The 25,667-nt window shown below is 49.9% G+C and overlaps 1 protein-coding gene across 1 annotated transcript in view; it reads right to left on the reverse strand.

The window, feature by feature from the left end:
* Positions 1-25,667, reverse strand: part of LOC102937321 (deleted in malignant brain tumors 1 protein) — an 86,553-nt gene that overhangs the window by 23,170 nt on the left and 37,716 nt on the right. Inside the window, exons 10-13 of the mRNA XM_043534838.1 lie at positions 23,624-23,953; positions 17,882-18,211; positions 14,811-15,140; positions 10,714-11,043 (exon numbers count right to left, since the gene is read on the reverse strand). Coding sequence (XP_043390773.1) covers positions 10,714-11,043; positions 14,811-15,140; positions 17,882-18,211; positions 23,624-23,953 — 1,320 coding nt within the window. The remainder of the gene's footprint in view (positions 1-10,713; positions 11,044-14,810; positions 15,141-17,881; positions 18,212-23,623; positions 23,954-25,667) is intronic.

The following is a 25,667-nucleotide window of genomic DNA, read 5'->3' on the forward strand; positions in this document are numbered from 1 at the left end:
CTCACTATCTTTCTGCAAGAAACTCAACTGACTGGCTAGAAGCATGTGGTGCAACAGTGAAAGACTCAACATTTGAAAAAGTGAAGAACGCTCTCACCACATTCAAAATATTTGCATACATGGCTGATGAATGCACCGATGCAAATGGGCATCAAGTTTTAAGTCACTGTATACATTATCTTGATGTCAGTGGTAGGCCAGTAGATGCATTTCTAGATGTTCAAGTTTTATAGAAGACACATCCGCTGCATCTGTGACAACCCATATCTTTTAGAAGAGTTAAATGCTTGTCAATTGGACCCCAAAGAGATGGCTGCTTGTGCATTTGATGGAGCTGCAAACTTCTCTGGAAGACATGGTGGAGTACAAGCTTTGCTCAGAGAAAAGTGCAACCCTAATCTCTCCTACACACACTGCAGAGGCCATCTACTCCACCTAGCACTAGTACGAGCTACAGACTCTTCAAAAGGCATTTAAAAAGTTATAAATTTAATGTCTTCGTTATATTCTTTTTTCAACAAGAGTCCAAAAAGACTGAATATCTTGGAAAATATAGAAGTTACACTGGGACTGAGTTCAAATTAGTCCAACCTGGGAAAACCCGCTGGCTTTTTCATGAGCGATCCTTGGCTGTTGTCTTAAAATTACTCCAGCCATTGTTACTGGCTTTGGAAAGTATCTACCAAGATGGGATGGATCTAAGTAGTGAGGCTTGTGGATTACTTTTGTTACTACGTTCAGAGAAGACTATTGCCATTCTCATAGGCGCTGACTTCTGCTGGCGCTGGTGAGTGCTTGTCCCCGCCCCAACTCCAACCCCTTCCTGCCCCTATTCCAACCTCTTCCCCAAATCCCCGCCCCAGCCCCGCCTCGTCCCGAGTGCGCCGTGTTCCCACTCTTCCCCCTCCCTCCCGGAGCTTGTTAGACCACGAAACAGCTGTTTTGCGGCGGCAAGTGCTGGGAGGTAGGCGGAGGAGCGGGGACACGGCGAACTCAGGGGAGCAGGTGGAGGCGGAGGTGAGGTGAGAGGGGGTGGGGAGGCGGGGAGGGGAGCTTGGCTGCTGGTGGGTGTAGAGCACCCACCAATTTTTCCCCAGCCCCGGAGCACCCATGGAATCGGTGCCTATGGCCATTCTCTCTCTTGCAAGTCTACTGTTGAAACCACTTGGGTCATTAAACAATGCCATCCAGGCATCTGCTACAACAGTAGTAGATCTTTGTCCAGCAACAGAAGCTACATTTGGATCAATCAGAGAGCTATCCATGGAAAAAGTACTGGAAGAAGCAAAGACTTCAGTCCAGAAGTTGACAATGAAGGCATTTATCTTGAATCCCTTAAGTGAAGAGGACAAGAAGTGTTTGTTAAGACAACTGAAAAAGTACAGACTTGATTCTTAAAAATCTACAGCAGCGACTTCTAGATTCTACTCAACCACTACGTAGCTTTTACAGATCCCTGTCCTATAAAACACCGACAGTTGAGTGGAGTGAGGCACTACCAGCAATGGGGCTGCCATGTGCTCAGGACAGAATAGAGAATTTGAACACAGAGTGGAATATCGTACGACAAATGAATGAAGATTTAACTTCAACTTCTTTTTTCTCATCACTAGTGGCTCAGCCTGATCTTTGTGCTATGTTTCCTGGGATGAAAGAAGTAGGAATTCATCTCTTGCTACTCCCAGTCACAACAGCTACAGCTGAGTGTTCTTCATCATCATTGAATAGAATTTTTTGTTCTGAAAAGTCGCCTTCTGTCTGATCATGTGAATGAACCAATGAGCGTATCAATTGAAGGAATGGAAGTACCAGACACACGAGAAGCCACCAAAGATGAAGGCATTGCATTCAAGAAGTTCATTAACAGAGTTGTGCAAAATTATAACAAGAAAGCAAGAAGGATGTAGATGTAGTGCTTCATAGAAGGCTTGAGTAGCCAACTTTAATTTGTGTGATGATTTTAAAAGATGAGTTGAGTTAAATCTAATGGTCATGAAACATTTTTCCGTTTTTACTATGGTGCCATACAGCGCACCTTCACCCTCACGGTCTCTCCCCTCGTCGGTCCTGCCCCTCCCTGGTAAATTCAAATACCCCCCTAATTTCAATTCCTGGGGAAAACACTGCCCTGGGGAATGTAGCGGCTCACATGGAGAGTTCTGAACAGCCTCTGCAACTGCCTGTTCATGGTTTACTCGCCACCACTGACATGCAGCCACCTCTGGAGTGGGACAGGGCAACTGAGAGACCAGGCACAGAAACTCGTGGGCTGTGTAGGAGAGGGAGTGAGGAAGAACCCTGTCTCCAGAACAGCAGTGGGGGATATTACAGGTTCAGGGGTAATTAGCTGAGATGGAAACCACCCGGAGTGACGGGGGAAGGAGCCCCACACTTCATAAAGGGATCCCAGGTTTCTACTGCTCCAGAGCGGCTGCAGGCTCCATTCGACCCCACATCCCACAAAAAGAATCTACGGTTACAGAGGCCCCCATTGTACTGTCATGGAGAAGGGGATCAGAGCGATCAGTGACGGGGAGGGTCTCTCACTGAGGCGCACGTACTGCTCCCTGCACTGCACTGGGCTCAGCACTGACTGAGGGGAGAGCGCCCCCTACTGAGCCCCCTTCCCGCTCCCTGCAGCACAGGCATGTAGAACTGTGGGGGGGAAATGGGGTCAGCACTGACACCATGGGAAGAGCAACACTTACTGTGACACCAAACCGGGTCCCTGCAGTACAGGCCCTTAGCACCATGCTGGGGCACTGGGGTCAGCGCTGACTCAGACAGGAGAGCTGGGTCTGTGCTGAAAGTTTCCCAGCCCAATCCCTGGAGCACTGACAGTGACGTGATGGATGAAGGTTACCTGAGCACTTGACACCAGCATCTTCTCCATGGTGACAGTTATTGTCTCCCCAAGGCCGACCCCTGCAATCGGAGAGGGCAGCTTCTGTCCCTGTGCAGTTGACGTCATCCAGTCAGATACGGTCAGCTCCTTGCCCAAAATGAGCCCCGGCGGGGGCTGATAATGCCGTCCCACAGCCCAGCTGCCTGCACACAACTGAGGCATCCTGTAAGTTCCAGCTGTCATCAAACACGGTTCCCCACTTCTTGTTTATAAAACACCTCGACTCTCCCAGCGCAGCGACTCGAACCATTCACCAATCGGACCTGAGCCACTTCTGAGATGCCAGAGTCTGCAAACTCCCAAGGGAATAAACACTCAGGAAGGTTCCTGTGCATCTGATCTCTCGTGTCGCTGGGGAATGTAGCGCCTCCCGCCAACGAATCTGACCGGTCACTGCACACAGCGACTGCCTGTCAAGGGCTCCCCGCCATTGATCAGGCTAATCATTTGGGCAATGTTGAAATTTGTCGACTCTTCTCCCAGCCAGCTGTCACCTGGTTAGGCAGACTGGACTGCAGTCTGACCTACTGCTCCCACTAGAGCACTTAAAAAGATCACCCTCCGCACTGCTGACAGGAACCTCCTGGGGAGCAGATTTACACCCTCACTCCTGGGGCTGGTATTTGCTCCAGTGGGATACTGTGCAGTGCTGAGGGACAGACACTGTCATAAGCATCTTGGTGATTGGGAGTTAAACACAGTCACCAGTGTCATTAATAGTTGCCTTAGCCTGACATCAGCATCGAATTTACATGTGTTGGCTCTACAGTTCCCTGAAAACGTCGCCCGGAGTCCATCCCCCTGAGAACTGCCTGGAGCGCAGTGAAAGCTGAAGCAAACACCTTCCCCTGCGGTTCCTCCTGACTTGCCACGACTGACTTGGCAACATCGTTTTGTGGCAGCCATTGCTGCAGTGGGGTCTAGTGCTGCCAGCCCAGGACCAGTCTCAGATGAATGACGGCAGAGCTGGGCTGACAGCTGTGTCCTCACAGACGGGTGGCAACTCTGGGATACAGAGACTGGCTTGCTGATGAATATCAGAAACCCTAACTTGTATCTGCCTATTTCCAACATGCGACACAGATCCTGGACTAGAATTAACAGTTCCCTGACGGGACTGGTCAGAGGAATTGCTACAATGCAGAGATTTGACATAGCCCGATCTTCTCAGTGTGCCTGTGGGGCAGCAATACAGACAGTCGCATATGGTGGAGGAGAGCCCCGTTAAAAGACTGGACCTTGAGGATGCAGAGTCAGATGGCTGAACAAGCTAGTGGTAAGCAAGGTTGGAATGAGCTCTCCCTTGACAGCTAGTCATGAGCAGGTGAGGGGAAAAGTCTTCAGGACCAGACAGTATTTCCATTAACACACCCACTCTGCCTAGGTATCCAGCAAATAGCTGTGTTGGCTGATGCTTGGTTAAAAATCACTGTAGTAATTGAATGCAGGGGTACTGAAATGTTGTTGTCCTGATTCTCTGAGTAAAGGGCAGCAGAAATGTACTCAGCTTGCCCACAGCTGAACCCACTAACCAAAGGGCTCAGACACTAAACCCCTATCAAGAGTTGAGATGAGGTGTGGGCTGTGTGTAAGAGGTCTAGGCATGGTTTAATCTGCCCCTCCCCACTCTTCAAAGATAGAGCTAATTAAGGCTCCATTAGGAGTCTTTTTGGTTTAAGCGATCGCTAGAGCTGAAATCACCTGCTGTGAGACAGTGTTTCTGCCCAGCCTGCTTCAGCACTGAGGTTTCCTCAAAAAGAGCTGATAGTTAATGAGAGCTGGGTGGAGACTCAGGAGAGCAACCTGCAGAGGTCACAGTAGAGAGGCAGGGGGCAGCAGAATCATGGAATCACAGAAGATTAGGTTTCAGAGTAACAGCCGTGTTAGTCTGTATTCGTAAAAAGAAAAGGAGTACTTGTGGCACCTTAGAGACTAACCAGTTTATTTGAGCATGAGCAGAAGATTAGGGTTGGAAGAGACCTCAGGAGGTCATCTAGTCCAACCCCCTGCTCAAAGCAGGACCAGTACCGACTAAGCCCTGGTTTAGCAGAATTTAGCAGCGTTAAATCGATGTAAACCTGCACCCGTCCACACGATGAAGCCCTTTTTTTCGACTTAAAGGGCTCTTAAAATCGATTTCCTTACTCCATGCCTGACAAGTGGATTAGCGCTTAAATCGGCCTTGCCAGGTCAAATTTGGGGTACTGTGGACACAATTAGATGGTATTGGCCTCCGGGAGCTATCCCAGAGTGCTCCATTATGACTGCTCTGGACAGCACTCTCAACTCAGATGCACTGGCCAGGTAGACAGGAAAAGCCCACTAACTTTTTAATTTCAATTTCCTGTTTGGCCAGTGTGGCAAGCTGCAAGTGACCGTGCAGAGCTCATCAGCAGAGGTGAGCATGATGGAGTCCCAGAATCGCAAAAGAGCTCCAGCATGGACTGAACGGGAGGTACGGGATCTGATCGCTGTATGGGGAGAGGAATCCGTGCTATCAGAACTCCGTTCCAGTTTTCGAAATTTGTCAAAATCTCCCAGGGCATGAAGGACAGAGGCCATAACAGGGACCCGAACCAGTGCCGCGTGAAACTTAAGGAGCTGAGGCAAGCCTACCAGAAAACCAGAGGGGCGAACGGCCGCTCCGGGTCAGAGCCCCAAACATGCCGCTTCTATTATGAGTTGCATGCCATTTTAGGGGGTTCAGCCACCACTACCCCAGCTGTGTTGTTTGACTCCTTCAATGGAGATGGAGGCAACACGGAAGCAGGTTTTGGGGACGAGGAAGATGATGATGAGGTTGTAGATAGCCCACAGCAAGCAAGCGGAGAAACCGGTTTTCCCGACAGCCAGGAACTGTTTCTCACCCTGAAGCTTTTATGGACCTGGACCTGGAGAAGGGACCTCCAGTGAGTGTACCTTTTAAAATACTATACATGGTTTAAAAGCAAGCATGTGTAATGATTAATTTGCCCTGGCATTCGCAGCTCTCCTGCATGTACTCCCAAAGCCTTTGCAAAAGGTTTCTGGGGAGGGCAGCCTTACTGCGTCCTCCATGGTAGGACACTTTACCACTCCAGGCCAGTAGAACGTACTTGGGAATCATTGTACAACAAAGCATTGCAGTGTATGTTTGCTGGCGTTCAAACAACATCCGTTCTTTATCTCTCTGTGTTATCCTCAGGAGAGTGAGATATCATTCATGGTCACCTGGTTGAAACAGGGTGCTTTTCTTCAGGGGACACTCAGAGGTGCCCGTTCCTGCTGGGCTGTTTGCCTGTGGCTGAGCAGAAATGTTCCCCGCTGTTAGCCACGGGGAGAGGGGAGGGGTTAGCCATGCAGTGGGAGGAGGCAAAATGCGACCTTGGAATGAAAGCACATGTGCTATGTATGTAATGTTAACAGCAAGGTTTACCGTGAAAGAGTGTACCCATTATTCTATAAAATGTGTCTTTTTAAATACCACTGTCCCTTTTTTTTCACCACCAGCTGTATGTGTTTCAGTAATCACAGGATCTTCTCCTTCCCAGAGACTAGTGAAGATTAGAAAGAAGAAAAAAACGCACTCGCAATGAAATGTTCTCTGAGCTCATGCTGTCCTCCCACACTGACAGAGCACAGACAAATGCATGGAGGCAGACCATGTCAGAGTGCAGGAAAGCACAAAATGACCGGGAGGAGAGGTGGCGGGCTGAAGAGAGTAAGTAGCGGGCTGAAGCTCAAATGTGGCGGCAGCGTGATGAGAGGAGGCAGGATTCAATGCTGAGGCTGCTGGAGGATCAAACCAATATGCTCCAGTGTATGGTTGAGCTGCAGCAAAGGCAGTTGGAGCACAGACTGCCGCTACAGCCCCTGTGTAACCAACCACCCTCCTCCCCAAGTTCCATAGCCTCCTCACCCAGACGCCCAAGAACGCAGTGGGGGGGCCTCCGGCCACCCAGCCACTCCACCCCAGAGGATTGCCCAAGCAACAGAAGGCTGGCATTCAATAAGTTTTAAACTTTTAAACTTTTAAAGTGCTGTGTGGCCTTGTCCTTCCCTCCTCCACCACCCCTCCTGGTGCTTCTCTCCTCCACCACCCCTCCTGGGCTACCTTGGTAGTTATCCCCCTATTTGTGTGATTTAATAAAGAATGCATGAATGTGAAGCAACAATGACTTTATTGCCTCTGCAAGCAGTGATCAAAGGGAAGAGAGGAGAGTGGTTAGCTTACAGGGAAGTAAAGTGAACCAAGGGGTGGGGGTTTCATCAAGGAGAAACAGACAGAACTTTCACACCGTAGCCTGGCCAGTCATGAAACTGGTTTTCAAAGCTTCTCTGATGCGTACCGCGCCCTCCTGTGCTCTTCTAACCGCCCTGGTGTCTGGCTGTGCGTAACCAGCGGCCAGGCAATTTGCCTCAACCTCCCACCCCGCCATAAACGTCTCCCCCTTACTCTCACAGATATTGTGGAGTGCACAAGAAGCAGTAATAACAGTGGGAATATTGGTTTCGCTGAGGTCTAACCGAGTCAGTAAACTGCGCCAGCGCGCCTTTAAACGTCCAAATGCACATTCTACCACAATTCTGCACTTGCTCAGCCTGTATTTAAACAGCTCCTGACTACTGTCCAGGCTGCCGGTGTATGGCTTCATGAGCCATGGCATTAAGGGGTAGGCTGGGTCCCAAAGGATAACTATAGGCATTTCAACATCCCCAATGGTTATTTTCTGGTCTGGGAAGAAAGTCCCTTCCTGCAGCTTTTGAAACAGACAAGAGTTCCTGAAGATGCGAGCGTCATGTACCTTTCCCAGCCATCCCACGTTGATGTTGGTGAAACGTCCCTTGTGATCCACCAGTGCTTGCAGCACTATTGAAAAGTATCCCTTGCAGTTTATGTACTCGCTGGTTTGGTGCTCTGGTGCCAAAATAGGGATATGGGTTCCGTCTATGGCCCCGCCACAGTTAGGGAATCCCATTGCAGCAAAGCCATCCACTATGACCGCACATTTCCCAGGGTCACTACCCTTGATATCAGCAGATCTTTGATTGCGCTGGCTACTTGCATCACAGCAGCCACCACAGTAGATTTGCCCACTCCAAATTGATTCCCGACTAACCGGTAGCTGTCTGGCGTTGCAAGCTTCCACAGGGCTATTGCCACTTGCTTCTCAACTGTGAGGGCTGCTCTCATCTTGGTATTCTTGTGCCTCAGGGCAGGGGAAAGCAAGTCACAGAGTTCCATGAAAGTGCCCTTACACATGCGAAAGTTTTCCAGCCACTGGGAATCATCCCAGACCTGCAACACTATGCAGTCCCACCAGTCTCTGCTTGTTTCCCGAGCCAAGAATCAGCGTTCCACCGCATGAACCTGCCCCATTAGCACCATGATGCCCACATTGGCAGGGCCCGTGCTTTGAGAGAAGTCTGTGTCCATGTCCTCATCACTCTCGTCACCGCGCTGACGTCGTCTACTCGCCCAGTTTCACTTTGCCAGGTTCTGGTGCTGCATATACTGCTGGATAATGCGTGTGGTGTTTAATGTGCTCCTAATTGCCAAAGTGAGCTGAGCGGCCTCCATGCTTGCCGTGGTATGGCGTCTACGCAGAAAAAAGACGCGGAACAATTGTCTGCCATTGCTCTGACGGAGGGAGGGGCGACTGATGACATGGCTTACAGGGTTGGCTTTCAGGGAATTAAAATCAACAAAGGGGGTGGCTTTGCGAGAAACAGAATGGTCCCCTCAAGGATAGAACTCAAAACTGGGTTTAGCAGGCCGTTGATTTCACGGAGGAAGGGAGGAGAAAATTAATACAAAACAAATCTGGTCTATATCTTGTTTTGATCCACTTCATCTATCTTTATACATCTTGCTGGCAGCAGACTGTGCAGTACGACTGCTAGCCATCGTCATCTCCTGGGTGCTTGGCAGAAGACGGTGCAGTATGACTGCTGGCCAGCGTCTTCTGCTGGCTGCAGATTAAAAGAAACTTAAAAGGGAAATGACTTGGCTGAATCACACCCATGTTTGTCCAGGCGCCCCTGACCTCATTGAGATCGGTTAAAAGAGCACCCTGGACTACGTCAACTATGGCTACCAGTCATACTGCAGTGTCTGCTGCCAAAAGGCAATAAACTGTTGCTGTATAGCAATGCAGTACCACGTCTGCCAACACCCGGGAGACATACGGTGACGGTTAGCTGAGCGGGCTCCATGCTTGCCATGGTATGGCGTCTGCACAGGTAACTCAAGAAAGAAGGCACAAAATGATTGTCTGCCCTTGCTTTCACAGAGGCAGGGAGAGAAGGGGGGCCTGACAATATGTACCCAGAACCACCCGCGACAATGTTTTAGCCCCATCAGGCACTGGGATTTCTACCCAGAATTCAAACGGGCGGTGGAGACTGCTGGATAGCTACCCATAGTGCAACGCTCTGGAAGTCGATGGTTGCCTCGGTACTGTGGACGCACTCCGCCGACTACATGCACTTAGAGCATTTGTGTGGGGACACACACAATCGACTATATAAAAACATTTTCTACAAAACTGACTTCTATAAATTCGACCTAATTTCGTAGTGTAGACATACCTATATAAAGGTACAAAAGCCCCCCACCCGCTGCCCCCAGCCCCACCCCCATTTCACCCCTTCCATAAGGCCCCGCCCCTGCCCTGCCTCTTCCTACCCCTTCCCCACCCCCATTCCAACCCCTTCCCCAAAGTCCCAACCCCAACTCCTTCCCATCCCTGCCCCTATTCCAACCCCTTCCCCAAATCCCGACCCCTGCCCTGCCGCTTCTCCGCCTCCTCCCCTGAGCACGCAGCTCCCCGCTCCTCCGCCATCCCTCTTGGAAAGTGCTAAGCACCACCAAACAGCTGTTTGGTGGCAAGAAGCACCTGGAGGTAGGCACAGGAGCTGGGACACAGCGTGCTGGGGCGGCGGGTGAGGGGAGCTTCGCAGCCGCAGGAAATAACTCCACAGGATGCATGCGGCCCACGGGCCGTGTGTTTGAGACCCCTGGTCTAGGCTCTAGTCAATGTAGTTTGATTTTATTTCCCATGGAACAATTTCTTTCCAACCCTTCTCCTTGCTACCCCTCAAATCTCTACTCTCTGTGAAATCACTTGTTCTTGGTGTCACTCTGAAGGGATCTAGAGCTGTGTGTTGATTGGGGCAGAGATGGGAGGTGGAGCTGGTCACCTTGGGGGTCCTGTTCCTTTGGGAGCAGCAGATCTGTGACTGCTGTGAATGCCCTGTGGGACAGGGAATAGGTGCTGCAGGGGGACGCTCGGAGGACCGAGGGGTGAAGTGTGCTTATTACCAACCTGGAAGGAGGTCACTCGCCCACAAAAGGCCTAGAGGGCACAGCTTGTGTGGCATGTGGCCGAGGGAGTTGGGGAGCTGCCTCTCAGCGGGCACAGACAAATTTTCCTCATGCTAGGGGCCCATGGAACTGCACTGGAGCATTAGGGCCAGCACAACTACAAATGGAGAGCACCCCCTACTGACATCCCCCTACCAACAGCACAGGCCCCCTAGCGCTGCACTAGGGCACTGGGGCCAGCGCTGACTTCCAGGAGAGAGCGTGAGCGTCCCCTACTGAGCCCCCACACCGCTCCCTGAAGCACAGGCCCATAGAACCGCACGGGGAATTAGGGTCAGCACAGACTGAGAGAACACTCCGTACTGGAACTGCCATATTGCTCCCTAAAGAACAGGCCCCAAAGCATCATACTGGGGTCAGCTCTGGCTGTGAGAGGACAATGCCCTGTAATGAGCTTCCCACCCTGCTCCCTACAACACGCAGGGTGGTAGATGAAGGTTACCTGAGCACACAACACCGGCATCTTCTCCGTGGTTACAGTTATTGTCTCCCCAAGGCCGAGCCCTGCATTCAGTGAGGGAACCTTCTGTCCCTGTGCAGTGAACATCATCCAGCCAGATACGGTCTGATCCTTGCCCAAATCGAGCCCCTCCTGGGGCTGATAACGCCATACCACAGGCCAGCTGCCTGCACACGACTCTGGCCTCAGTTAAATCCCAGCTGTCATCACACACGGTTCCCCACTGCTGGTTGTGAAGCACCTCGACTCTCCCAGCGCAGCGACTCGGGCCGTTCACCAGTCGGAGCTGAGCCACTTCTGAGATGCCAGAGTCTGCAAACACCCCAAGGGGATAAACACTCAGGGAGATTCCTGTGCATCTAATCAGTAGTGATGCTGGGGAACGTAGAGCCTCCCGCTGACAGGTCTGAACAGCCTCTACAACAGCCTGTTAGGGGTTCACTCCCTGTCAATTAATCGCAGTTAACTCACGCGATTAACTCAAAAAATTAATTGTGATTTAAAAAACTAATCACTATTAATCGTAATTTTAATCACACTGTTAAACAATAGACTACCAAATGAAATGTATTAAATATTTTGGATGTTTTTCTAAGCCCTAACTTGTATCTGCCTATTTGGAACCTGGGATGCAGATCCTGGACTAGGCTTAACAGGCCCCGGACTGGACTGGCCAGAGGAATTGCTGCAATGCAGAGATTTGGCTTAGCCCGCTCTTCTCAGTGTGCCTGTAGGGCACCAGTACAGATGGTCACACACGTGATGGAGGAGAGACCTGTTAGAAGACGGGACTTTGGGGATGTACAGTCAGATGGCTGAACAAGCTAGATGGAAGCAAGATCTGAATGACCTCTCCCCTGACAGCTAGTGATGAGCTGAGGAGGGGGAAAGGATTCAGGACCAGACGGTATTTATATGAACACACCCACTCTGCATAGTATCCAGCAGAAAGAGCTGTGTTGGTCACCCACAAACTGAAATGAACTCACTAACCAGGGGGCTCAGACACCAGACCCCTATCAAGAGTGAGACGGGGTGGACATGGGTGTTCCTGCTGAGGGGTGTGGGCTGTGTGTAAGAGGTCTAGATATGATTTAATCTGCCCCTCACCCATAGGCGCCGACTCTGTGGGTGCTCCAGGGCTGAAGCACCCATGGGAAAAAATTGGTGGGTGCTCTGCACCACCGGCAGCTCCCCACCTCCCCACCCAGCTCTCCTCTGCCTCCACTCCATGTCCGCCTCCTCCCCTGAGCGCGCCGCGTGCCCGCTTTTCCCCCTAGCTTCCAGCACTTGTGCCACGAAACACCTGTTTCATGCGGCTGGGGGGGGTGGGGGAAGGGGAACATGGCGTGCTCGGGAAAGAGGCGGGCCCAGGGAGGGGACTTGGGGAAGAGGTCCAATAGGGGTGGGGGGGCGGAGTTGGGACAATGACTTTGGGGAAGGGGTTGGAATGGGGGCAGGGAAGGGGTGGAGTCAGGGCAGGGCCGGGTGGACACAAGCACCCACCAGCACCAGGGAAAGTTGGCGCCTATGCCCTCACCACTCTTCAAAGGTAGAGCTAATTAAGGCTCCATTAGGAATCTTTTGGGATTAAGTGATCACTAGAGCAGAAATCACCTGCTGTGAGACAGTGTTTCTGCCCAGCCTGCTTCAGCATTGAGGTCTCTCCACTAAGAACTGACAGTCACTGAGAGCTGGGGGGAGCCTCAAGAGAGCGACCTGCAGAGGTCACAGTAGAGAGGCCTGGGGCAGCAGGAGGTGAGGGCGAGCAGAGTGATGAGTGGCTGGCAGGGCAGCTGCCACCAGAGCAAGCACCCAGACAGGAGAGCGAGCCAGGCGCTCTCCTCCCCGCCCCCATGGTGGGAGCTGAACTCACACAGGTGCACCTCTGAACTCTGGGTCTTCACTAACCAAGGACAGTCACTGTGAGTGGGGTCAGTGGAGAGAGAAGGGAGGGACACGTTAAAGGAACGTTTGGTTGCTGGACTCAAGATCCTAAGGCAAAAGACACTGCCCAACATACTCTGGGATAGCTGTTTTGCTCTTCCGGCGTTTTCTCAAGTTAATGCGAGGGGATTTCCCTCCTTTTATTAAAAAGTTTTTTTCTGCACTGACACTATTTGCTTGCAAGAGGGAAAGCTTTGCCTCATAGAAGCACCCACAGGGTGGTGTGTAATTGCCCTTGGTTACTGGGTGGATGCTCAACCCGGATCTGTGTTATATTGCTGAGAAGGAACCCCGAGATATTAAACCCATCCCTGGTCACTTCTGACACCACTGGGGGAAGGGGTACTTAGATATCAACTTGTGACATACACAAAAGAAGAAGACTCCCCCCACTGATATGCAGCCTGGGGTAGGACACGGCAGTTGAGAAAGAGGACAGGGAAATATGTCGGCTGTGCAGGACAGGAAGTAACAAAGAATTGCGTGTCCTGTGTGCAGCCTTTGGGGAAGTTACAAATTTAGGGCCAAATTCCTGAAATGCAAATCCACCAGAACACAGTGATTAGGAACCGGACTCTTGAGAAACTGGCCCTGGATTTTTAGTTTGAGTGAGCGGCTGCAGGCTCCGTCAACACCAAATCCAACCAGTAGAAGCTGCAGTTACCCAGGTCCCCTAAGTGCTACAGCAGGCCCAGGTATAACTGGATGCCAACTGGAAGAGGGCACAGGGATGCCTAGAGTTATATGGGGATCCCCTGGGTGAGATATACTGTGTGCACAATAGCTCACCAAAGGTGGTATGTGAGGTCTCTACCAAGAGCCAGCAGCCCGCTGGTCTCCCTAATAGGGGCAAGATCTTTGTATAGGACACAGGTGAAGAGAGATGTAAAATATGAGGTTGCAGAAGTGTTGCAGTAAAGCTTGTCACCTGCGCCATGGCAATCCCTTCGGCCGAGCCAATCAGCGCATAGAACAAAGCACAGCCGTGGAGACAGGCTATATTCACTGTCTGGGCCCTGTGGGGGCCTGAGAATATGCAAAAACAAAGGACGCTCAGAACAAGTCTCGGAAGAGAGATCTCCTCTGAGAAGACAATGGTCTATATCTGTAAGCCCCACACCTCGTGGGTGCTGTGTTCTGTCCCATCTAGTTTCACCGAGACCACATAGAGAGATAAAATGAGTCTCCTCTACAGCTTATGAGGCAGAGACTCATGCACTAAGCTCCAGAGGTCCCAGGTTTGATCCCGCCTGCTGATGACCGGGGTCTATCAGTGTCATATACCTACGAAGAAAGAGGAGAGGGGAAAAGAGCTCCCTTTCACCCAGGAGGTGGCTGACAGTGTTTGTCTCAGGAACAGGAGATCACAGCCAAGCCTGGAGTAAAGCCCTGGAAGAACTGTGGGGTGAGTGTTGCTCTACCAGACAGAAAAGTATCTCGTTCAATAAGTCTAGGGTCTAGTCAGCGTGGTATGATTTTATTGGCCATGGAACCATTTCTTTCCAACCCTTCTCCTTGCTACTCCTTGAATCTCTACACTCTGTGAAATGACTTGTCCTTGGTGTGCCTATGAAGGGATCTAGAGCTGTGTGTTGATCGAGGCAGAGATGGGAGTTGGAGCTGGTCAGCTGGGGGCCCTGTTCCTTTTGGAGCAGCGGATCTGTGACTGCTGTGAATGCCCAGCGGGACAGAGGCTGGGTGCTGCAGGGGGACACTTGGAGGGCTGGGGGCTGGAGTTTGCCTATCATCAACCTGGAGAGAGGCCACCCCACAAGGCCTAGAGGGCACGGCTTGTATGGTCTGAGTCCAAGGGAGTCGAGGAGCTTCCCCCCAGTGGGCACAGACAAGGGGCTTCCTCATGCCAGGGGCCCTTGGCACCGCACTGGGGCACTGGGGCCAGCACTGCCTTCAAAGGAAGAGTGCCCCCTACTGAGTCCCCCCCCCACACTCCCTACAGCACAAGCCCATAGAACGCACAAGGGAATTAGGTTCCCTCTACTGGAACTGCCATATTGCTCCCTGAAGCTCAGGCCCCAAAGCACGACGCTGGGGTCAGCACTGGCTGTGAGAGGACAATGCCCCAGAATGAGCTTCCCACTCTGCTCCCTGCAACAGTGGTGAAAGAAGTTTACCTGAGCACACAACACCGGCATCTTCTCCATGGTTACAGTTATTGTCTCCCCAAGGCCGAGACCTGCAATCAGAGAGGGCAGCTTCTGTCCCTGTGCAGTGAACATCATCCAGCCAGATACGGTCCGATCCTCGCCCAAATTGAGCTCTTCCTGGGGCTGATAACGCCGTCCCACAGCCCAGCTGCCTGCACACGACTCCAGCATCAGTTATGTCCCAGCTGTCATCACAAACGGTTCCCCACTGCTGGTCGTGAAGCACCTCGACTCTCCCAGCGCAGTGACTGGAGCTGTTCACCAGTCGGAGCTGAGCCACTTCTGAAATGCCTGAGTCTGCAAACACCCCAAAGGAATAAACATTCAGGGAGGTTCCTGTGCATCTGATCACTAGTGATGCTGGGGGACATAGCCCCTCCCACTGACTGGTCTGAATAACCTCTGCAACTGCATTCACTCCCCACTAAGGCTATCAATTAATCACAGTTAACTCTGTCTCAGAGCAGCTGATCAGCCTGGGTGCGGGGTCACATGCCCCCCAACCCCACCCACAAGTTGCTGCTTGCCTTATACTGAGCATGTTAATTCGCCCCTTCCAAGTATCGGCAGTTACGGGTTATCTCGTGTGCTGGGCCTGTGTTTCTCCAGCAGTGAGGAGGTAAGCGAGCGTCAACACCAGAAACAGAAAAGCTAGAGGAGCTTTGAGGAAAATGTCATTCTCAGAAAGTCTGGAAGGTTTCAAGAGATTCTACAAAGGTCCAGAACATTCTAGGAGGCTAGTGGAAAATGAATCCACATGTGGAATACCTGAAACATTTTATTTTAAAACAGGGCTGTCAATTAATCGCAGTTAACTCACGCAATCAACACTAAAATGTTAATCACAATTTTAAAAATTAATCGCGGTTTTAATCACACTGTTAAACAATAGAATACCACTTGAAATTTATTAAATACTTTTGGATGTTTTTCTTCGTTTTCAAGCATATTGATTTCAATTACAACACAGAATACAAAGTGTAGAGTGCTCACTTTTTATTATTATTTTGAATTACAAATATTTGCACTGTAAACATGATAAAAGAAATAGTATTGTTCAATTCACCTCATAAAAGTACTGTAGGGCAATCTCTTTCTCGTGTAAGTGCAAAATACAATGTAGATTTTTTTGTTGTTGTATAACTGCACTTAACAATGTAAAACTTAGAGCCTACATGTCCCACTCACTCCAACTTCTTGTTCAGCCAATTGCTAAGACAAACAAGTTTATTTACATTTACGGGAGATAATGCTGCCTGCTTCTTATTTACAGCGTCACCAGAAAGTGAGAAGAGGCATTCACATGGCACTTTTGTAGCTGGCATTGGAAGTTATTTATGTGCTAGATATGCTAACCATTCACATGCCCCTTCTTGCTTTGGCCACCATTCCAGACGACATGCATCCACGGTGATGACGATCGTTAAATAAATAATGTGTTAATTTAATTTCTGACTGAAATCCTTGGGGGAGAATTGTATATCTCCTGCTCTGTGTTTTACCTGCATTCTGCCATATATTTCATATTAAACCAGTCTTGCACGATGACAGTACATGTTCTTTGTTTTCAGAACTTTCACTGCAGATGTGACAAAATGCAAAGAAGGAACCAATGTGAGATTTCTAAAGCTAGATACAGCACTCGACCCAAGGTTTAAGACTCTGAAGTGCCTTCCAAAATCTGAGCGGGACCAAGTGTGGAGCATGCTTTCAGAAGTCTTGAAAGAGCAACACTCCAATGCGCAAACTACAGAACCTGAACAACCAAGGAAGAAAATCAACCTTCTGCTGGTGGCATCTGACTCAGATGATGAAAATGAACATGTGTTGGTCCACACTGTTTTGGATCATTATCGAGCAGAACCCATCATAAGCATGGATACACGTCCTCTGGAATGATGGCTGAAGCATGGGACATATGAATCTTTAGCGCATCTGATGCATAAATACTTTGTGACCCCAGCTACTACAGTGCCATGCGAATGCCTGTTCTCACTTTCAGATAACATTGTAAACAAGAAGCAGGCAGTAATATCTCCTGCAAATGTGAACAAACTTCTCTGTCTGAGTGATTGGCTGAACAAGACGTAGAACTGAGTGGACTTGTAGAATCTAAAGTTTTACATTGTTTTATTTTTGAGTGCAGTTATTTTTTGTACATAATTCTACGTTTGTAAGTTCAACTTTCCTGATAAAGAGATTGCGCTACAGTACTTGTATAACGTGAATTGAAAATACTATTTCTTTTGTTTCTTTTTCACAGTGCAAATATTTGTACTCAAAAATAAATATAAAGTGAGCACTGTACACTTTGTATTCTGTAGTGTAATTGAATTCAATATATTAGAAAATGAAGAAAACATTCCCCCAAAATTGAAATAAATGGTATTCTATTGTTGTGTAAAGGCGCAATTAATTGAGCGATTAATCACGATTCATTTTTTTGGTCACTTGACAGACCTACTCCCCACCACTGCCATGCAGCCACTTCTGGGGTGGAACAGAGTAGCTGAGAGACAGGGCACAGAAACTGATGGGCTGTGTAGGAGAGGAAGTGAAGAAGAACCCTATCTCCAGTCACAGCAGTGGGGGATATTACAGGTCCAGGGGTAATTAGCTGAGCTGCAAATCACCGGGGGTGGCAGGGGTAGGACACCCACATAAACGGACCCCTGAGCGGCTGCAGGCTCCATTCGACCCCAAATCCCACAAATGGGATCTACGGTTACCCAGCACCTCATTGTGCTGGAGTGGGGCAGGGGGATCACAGCGATCAGCGATGGGGAGGGTCTCTCACTGAGGCGCACGCACTGTTCCCTGCAGCACAGGCCCTAAGTGCTGTGCTGGGGCACTGGGGCCAGCACTGAGTGAAAGGGCAGAGAGCCCCCTACTGAGACCCCATCCTGCTCGCTGCAGTACAGGCCCTCAGCACCATGCTGGGGCACTGGGGTCAGCGCTGACTCAGACAGGAGAGCTGGATCTGTGCTGAAAACTTCCCAACCTGCACCACCCACAGTGACGTCATGGATGCAAGTTACCGGAGCACTCGACACCAGCATCTTCTCCGTGGGTACAGTTACTGTCTCCCCAAGACCGAGCCCTGCAATCGGAGAGGGCAACTTCTGTCCCTGTGCAGGTGACATTATCCAGCCAGATATGGTCAGATCCTTGCCCAAAGTGAGCCCCGGCGGGGGCTGATAGCGCTGTCCCACAGCCCAGCTGCCTGCACACGATTCCAGCATCCTGTAAGTCCCAGCCGCCATCACACACGGTTCCCCACTTCTTGTTATGAAACACCTCCACTCTCCCAGCGCAGCGACTCGAACCATTCACCAGTCGGACCTGAGCCACTTCTGAGATGCCAGAGTCTGCAAACACCCCAAGGGAATAAACACTCAGGGACGTTCCTCTACATCTGATCACTCGTGTCAATGGGGAATATAGCCCCTCCTGCTGATGGGTCTGACCAGTCTCTGCACACAGTGAGGTCCTGTCAAGAGCTCCCCACCACTGACCAGGCTTTTTCCACTCCCGTTCTGGCCAGCTGTCACGTAGTTAGGCAAACTAGACTGCAGTCTGACCTACTGCTCCCACTAGAGCACTTAATGAAAAAGATCATCCCCCTTCCCCCCCACTGCCTTCATGTAGAAGCTGGTGGGAACCTCCTGGGGAGCAGATTTACACCCTCACTCCTGGGGCTGGTATTCGCTCCAGTGGGATACTGTGCAGTGCTGCAGGGCAGACACTGGCATAAGCATCTTGGTGATTGGGAGCTGAACACAGCCACCTGTGTCATTAGTGGTTGCCTTAGCCTGACATCAGCATCGAAGTCTAGATGATCCAGGACTGTGGACCCACTTGAGCAGTAGCCTGAGGGACTTCCTTGTACTGCATGGGCCACAGCAAGTGAAAAACTTCATGTTCCCCAAAGACAATGAAAATAGAAGTTTCCATCCAACACATTACTGGCATGAAATCCCCAATGGTGACAAAGTGGAGAAGCCAGGGCTTATGTACTCAAAAACCCAAAATGCTGCATACTCTTTTTGTTGCAAACTCTTCTAGTCTAATGTTCCAGCCACACTGGGTTCTACAGGAACAAAGGACTGGAAAAATCTGGCTAGAAATCTGGCATGCCATGAGAAGGCAGCAAATCACCAGAGAGCATTCATTCCATAGGTGGAAAGAGCTTGAGATGAAACTAAGGTTAAAGGCCACCATAGATGATCAGCATCAAGAGAAGATTGCATCAGAGTCTCTTTACTGGCAAAATGTTTGGAAAAGGCTCATTGCCATTATGAGAATGCTTGCTACCCAAAACCTAGCACTGTGTGGCACTTCAGATCAGCTGGATGTGCCAAACAATGGAAACTTCCTTAACATTGTGGAGCTGATGGCACACACCACTACTTTGGAAAAACAATTCAAAATGAGATCATACAGTTACTGGCAACAAAAGTCAAACAGAAGATTGTGGCAGATCTGAAGTCAGCAAGCTATTACTCTGTTATTCTGGATTGCACATCTGACATCAGCCATACGGAACAAATGACTTTAATGGTGAGTTTTGTAACATCAACAGAACCTAGTGAAAATGTCCCTGCAATGGTGACTGTCAGAGCATTTTCTAGAATTTATTGACATTGATGATACTACAGGAGCTGGTATGACAAATGTGCTTCTTAAAAAGCTGGAAGATACGGGAATTCTGATACCTGACACGCGAGGTCAGGGCTACGATAATGGTGCCAACATGAGCGGAAACAACAGAAGAGTGCAGACACGGATCCGAGAGTTAAACCCTCGAGCTTTTTTTGTCCCATGCAGTTCTCATTCATTGAACTTGGTGGTCAGTGATGCAGCATCAGCTTCTAGTGAGGCTGCTGAATTTTTTAATGTAATTCGAAGCATCTATGTATTTTTCTCTGCATCAACTCATCGATGGCAAATTTTGAAGCAACTTCTGGGAACATCCTCTCTGACACTGAAACCACTGAGTGCCACACGATGGGAAAATTGAGTGGAGGCGATAAAGCCTACCAAACACCGAATTGGGAAGATAGATGATGCCACAGTTGCCATTATGGAGGATAATGCTATGACAGGAACTGTTCGTGGGAGAACAGTGGCAGAGGGAAATGGAATCACCAGAAACATACATAACTTCAAATTTCTCTGTGGCTTAGTGTTGTGACATGACATACTGTTCGAAATAAATGTTCTAAGCAAGAGACTCCAAGCTGCTGACCTTGATATATCTGGAGCAATGGAACAACTGGACAAAGCAAAGTCATACCTCTAGTCTTACCGGTCAGATGCGGGATTTCAAAACATTCTGAAGAGTGCACAGAAGTTGGCAGAGGAACTTCACACTGTGGAGGAAAAATTCAGTGGACCCAAGTAGGCCTAAATTTCCCAAGTAGGCCTAAAACTTTGGTCAAGCTAACTGTGTATATGAAGCATAAGAAAAGAGTGTGGAAAATTCCATTAAGGGGCGATTGCAAACAGCACAGCTTAAGAAATGTAACCATAACCGCCAGAAGCTAGAAAAAAACCATTAACCGCAAAGAAAACACCTGTCAATAACAGGAAAAGCTTGTTTTTCCTAAACTCCAAATAAGGCAAAGCTACTGTTGAAACTTGCACTATATGCCAAATAAGGAAAATGCTGTTGAAGAAAGTGGGCTTAACAAATTGCGGTTTTCAGCAATATAAGCTCCTGTATTTTCTGTATGCGGCGGGGCAGCTATTTAGAGCTGTTACTCCCCTGCTCTTGCAATCAATAAAGGAGCCTCAGGCTTGGTTCTGATCCAAACAGAACGCGTGGTTAATTTTTCCACCACAACACTGAAGCTATTTTCCCACCCATTCAAGAATACAAGAGTCACCAAAGAAGAAGACATTTTGATTACGAGGCACGGGATAATCCCACAAGAGACCCCAAACAACAATTCAAAGTTGAATTCTTTAACCAGATGCTAGACTGTGCAATACAATCTGTTGAAGAACGTTTCAGGCAGCTCAAGGAACACAGCAGTATATTTGGGATATTGTATGATATTCCAAAACTCCTCACTATACCTCAAGAAGACCTACACCAGCAAAGCAGGCACTAGAGACAGTGTTGACACATGATGACATGCGTGATGTTGAAGCTGAAGTTAATAAAAACACGTCTACACTCCACAATGACACAGGAGAGGCTGGTCGGCCTTGCAACCATCTCAATAGAGCATGAGCTGGCCCAGACTGCGGACCTTCAGCAGGAAGCAGTTCAAATCTTTGCAACCAAGAAGGCACGGAAAGCACCACTTTCATTATTCAAACAGATAAAAATGCCAGTGTTTACTATGCAGACAAGAAACATTACATTTGCTGTTCAGGTGTTTGAAAGTTAAGTGTTTCTTAAAATTTTTGAACAAGGCATTCTAAGTTGTTAGTTCTCCTTTATTGGGGTAGGTAGCAGAGCAGTACCATGAGAGGAGTAGAACAGGAAGAAGGCAGAATTGAGACCTTTCAAAGTTTTGGCCCAAGCGAGGAGGTATGGGGGCATCATTTGAGCTCCCCGCCTCAGGTGCCAAAATGCTGTGGGCCGGCCATGTCACCAGGCTGACAAGGGTTGTGCCCAGTGCAGAGGCAATGCACACTTCCTGCAAGCAGGTTGGCCCCCTCCTGAAGCAAACACCTGCCCCTGCGATTCCTCCTCACTTGTCACGACTGACTTGGCAACATCGTTTTGTGGCAGCTATTGCTGCAGTGGGGTCTAGTGCTGCCAGTCCAGGACCAGTCTCAGATGAATGATGGCAGAGCTGGGTTGACAACTGTGCCCTCACAGAGGGGTAGCAACTCTAGGATACAGAGACTGGCTTGCTCATGGATTTTCAGAAGCCCTAACTTGTATCTGCCTATTTGCAACCTGGGATACAGATCCTGGACTAGGCTTAACGGGCCCCTGACTGGACTGACCCGAGGAATTGCTACAATGCAGAAATGTGGCTTAGTCCGATATTCTCCGTCTGCCTGTGGGGCAGCAATACAGACAGTCACACGTGGTCGTGGTGGAGGAGAGCCCCGTCAGAAGAGTGGGCTTTGAGGATGCACAGTCAGATGGCTGAACAAGCTAAAGGTAAGCAAGGTTGGAATGAGCTCTCCCCTGACAGCTAGTGATAAACTGGGGAGGGGGAAGGGCTTCAGGACCAGACGGAATTTACATGAACACACCCACTCTGCCTAGGTATCCAGCAGACAGAGCTGTGTTGGCTGGTGCTGGGTTACAAATCACTGTAGTACTTGAATGCAGGGGTAGTGTAATGTTGTTGTTCTGATTTCCTGAGTAAAGGGCAGCAGAACTGGGCTTAGCCTGCCCTGACTGAGGGGGTCACCCACAACTGAACTAAACCCACTAACCAGGTATCAGACACCAGATACCTATTAAAAGTGAGAGGGGGTGGAGATGAGGTGTGCGTTGTGTGTAAGAGGTCTAGGCATGGTTTAATCTGCCCCTCACCACTCTTCAAAGATAGAGCTAATTAAGGCTCCATTAGGAGTCTTTTGGGATTAATTTCTTTTTGTGATTAAGTGATCACTAGAGCTGAAATCACCCGCCGACTACATGCACTTAGAGCATTTGTGTGGGGACACACACAATCGACTATATAAAAACGCTTTCTACAAAACCGACTTATATAAATTCGACCTAATTTCGTAGTGTAGACATACCCGTATCAAGGTACAAAAGCCCCCCACCCGCTGCCCCCGGCCCCACCCCCATTTCACCCCATCCATGAGGCCCCGGCCCTGCCCTGCCTCTTCCTACCCCTTCCCCACCCCCAATCCAACCCCTTCCCCAAAGTCCCAACCCCAACTCCTTCCCATCCCTGCCCCTATTCCAACCCCTTCCCCAAATCCCCGCCCCTGCCCTGCTGCTTCTTCGCCTCCTCCCCTGAGCATGCAGCTCCCCGCTCCTCCGCCATCCCTCTTGGAAAGTGCTAAGCACCACCAAACAGCTGTTTGGTGGCAAGAAGCACCTGGAGGTAGGCACAGGAGCTGGGACACAGCGTGCTGGGGCGGCGGGTGAGGGGAACTTCGCAGCCGCAGGAAATAACTCCACAGGATGCATGCGGCCCATGGGCCGCATGTTTGAGATCCCTGGTCTAGGCTCTAGTCAATGTAGTTTGATTTTATTTCCCATGGAACAATTTCTTTCCAACCCTTCTCCTTGCTACCCCTCGAATCTCTACTCTCTGTGAAATCACTTGTCCTTGGTGTCACTCTGAAGGGATCTAGAGCTGTGTGTTGATTGGGGCAGAGATGGGAGGTGTAGCCGGTCACCTTGGGGCCCTGTTCCTTTGGGAGCAGCAGATCTGTGACTGCTGTGAGTGCCCTGTGGGACAGGGAATAGGTGCTGCAGGGGACGCTCGGAGGACCGAGGGGTGAAGTGTGCCTATTGCCAACCTGGAAGGAGGTCACTCCCCCACAAAAGGCCTAGAGGGCACAGCTTGTGTGGCGTGTGGCCGAGGGAGTTGGGGAGCTGCCCCTCAGTGGGCACAGACAAGGCTTCCTCATGCTAGGGGCCCATGGAACTGCACTGGGGCATTAGGGCCAGCACAACTACAAATGGAGAGCGCCCCCTACTGACATCCCCCTACCAACAGCACAGGCCCCCTAGCGCTGCACTAGGGCACTGGGGCCAGCGCTGACTTCAAGGGGAGAGCATGAGCGTCCCCTACTGAGCCCCCACACCGCTCCCTACAACACGCAGGGTGGTAGATGAAGGTTACCTGAGCACACAACACCGGCATCTTCTCCGTGGTTACAGTTATTGTCTCCCCAAGGCTGAGCCCTGCATTTGGTGAGGGAACCTTCTGTCCCTGTGCAGTGAACATCATCCAGCCAGATACGGTCTGATCCTTGCCCAAATCGAGCCCTTCCTGGGGCTGATAACGCTGTTCCACAGCCCAGCTGTCTGCACACGACTCTGGCCTCAGTTAAATCCCAGCTGTCATCACACACGGTTCCCCACAGCTCGTTGTGAAGCACCTCGACTCTCCCAGCGCATCTACTCGGACCATTCACCAGTCGGAGCTGAGCCACTTCTGAAATGCCTGAGTCTGCAAACACCCCAAGGGAATAAACACTCAGAGAGGTTCCTGTGCATCCGATCACTAGTGATGCTGGGGGGGATGTAGCTCCTCCCACTGACGGGTCTGAGCAGTCTCTGCAACAGCCTGTTAGGGGTTCACTCCCTGTCAATTAATCGCAGTTAACTCACGCGATTAACTCAAAAAATTAATCATGATTTAAAAAAGTAATCATTATTAATCGCAGTTTTAATCACACTGTTAAACAATAGAATACCAAATGAAATGTATTAAATATTTTGGATGTTTTTCTATGTTTTCAAATATGTTGATTTCAATTACAACACAGAATACAATGTGTACAGTTCCTACCTTATACTATTACAGTTAAAGTTGTTTTATCCAGCATGCTGGGAAATGGGGGATGCCGGTAAATGAAAAATGCCAGTTAACTAAGAGGGAGGGAGTTTGGGTGCGGGAGTGTCTGCGGGGCTGGGGGTTGGAGCACGGGAGGGGGTGTGGAGCACGGGTTCCGCGAGGAAGTTTGGATGCGGGCGGGGGCTCGGGACAGGCAGTTGGGGCACAAGGTAGGGTGCAGGGTGCTGGATCTGGGGGCCATTCACCTCAGGTGGCACCCCGGAAACGGCAACTTGTCCCACCTGCTCCTAGGCGGAGGAGTGGCAGGTGGCTTGGCGCGCTCCCTTCGCCTGCAGGCGCCATCCCCGCAGCTCCCATTGACCGTGGTTCCCAGCCAATAGGACCTGTGCAGCCACCACTGGGAGGGGCAGCATGCGGAGCCGCCTGACGCGCCTCCGCTTAGGATTAGCCAGACCCCGGGACAGGTGGCCGCTTACGGGGAGCCATCCGAGGTGAGCGGCCCCTGGATTCATAGATTCATAGATATTAAGGTCAGAAGGGACCATTATGATCATCTAGTCTGACCTCCTGCACAATGCAGGCCTCAGAATCTCACCCACCCACTCCTGCAAAAAATCTCTCACCTATGTCTGAGCTACTGAAGTCCTCAAATCATGGTTTAAAGACTTCAAGGTGCAGAGAATCCTCCAGCAAGTGACCTGTGACCCGTGCCCCATGCTACAGAGGAAGGCGAAAACCCCCAGGGTCTCTTCCAATCTGCCCTGGAGGAAAATTCCTTCCCAACCCCAAATATGGCGATCAGCTGAACCCTGAGCATGTGGGCAAGATTCACCAGCCAGATACCCAGGAAAAAATTCTCTGTAGTAACTCAGATCCCACCCCCTCTAACATCCCATCACAGGCCATTGGGCCTATTTACCATGAATAGTTAAAGATCAATTAATTGCCAAAGTCATGTTATCCCATCATACCATCTCCTCCATAAACTTATCGAGTTTAATCTTGAAGCCAGATAGGTCTTTTCCCCCACTGCTTCCCTTGGAAGGCTGTTCCAGAACTTCACTCCTCTGATGGTTAGAAACCTTTGTCTAATTTCAAGTCTAAACTTCCCGATGGCCAGTTTATATCCATTTTTTCTTGTGTCCACACTGCTACTGAGCTTAAAGAATTCCTCCCCCTCTCCAGTATTTATCCCTCTAATATATTTATAGAGAGCAATCATATCTCCCCTCAACCTTCTTTTGGTTAGGCTAAACAAGCCAAGCTCCTTGAGTCTCCTTTCATAAGAGAGGTTTTCCATTCCTCAGATCATCCTAGTAGCCCTTCTCTGTACCTGTTCCAGTTTGAATTCATCCTTCTTGAACAT

The sequence above is a fragment of the Chelonia mydas genome, chromosome 23 (genome assembly GCF_015237465.2).
Source record: "Chelonia mydas isolate rCheMyd1 chromosome 23, rCheMyd1.pri.v2, whole genome shotgun sequence".
Lineage (NCBI taxonomy): Eukaryota > Metazoa > Chordata > Testudines > Cheloniidae > Chelonia > Chelonia mydas.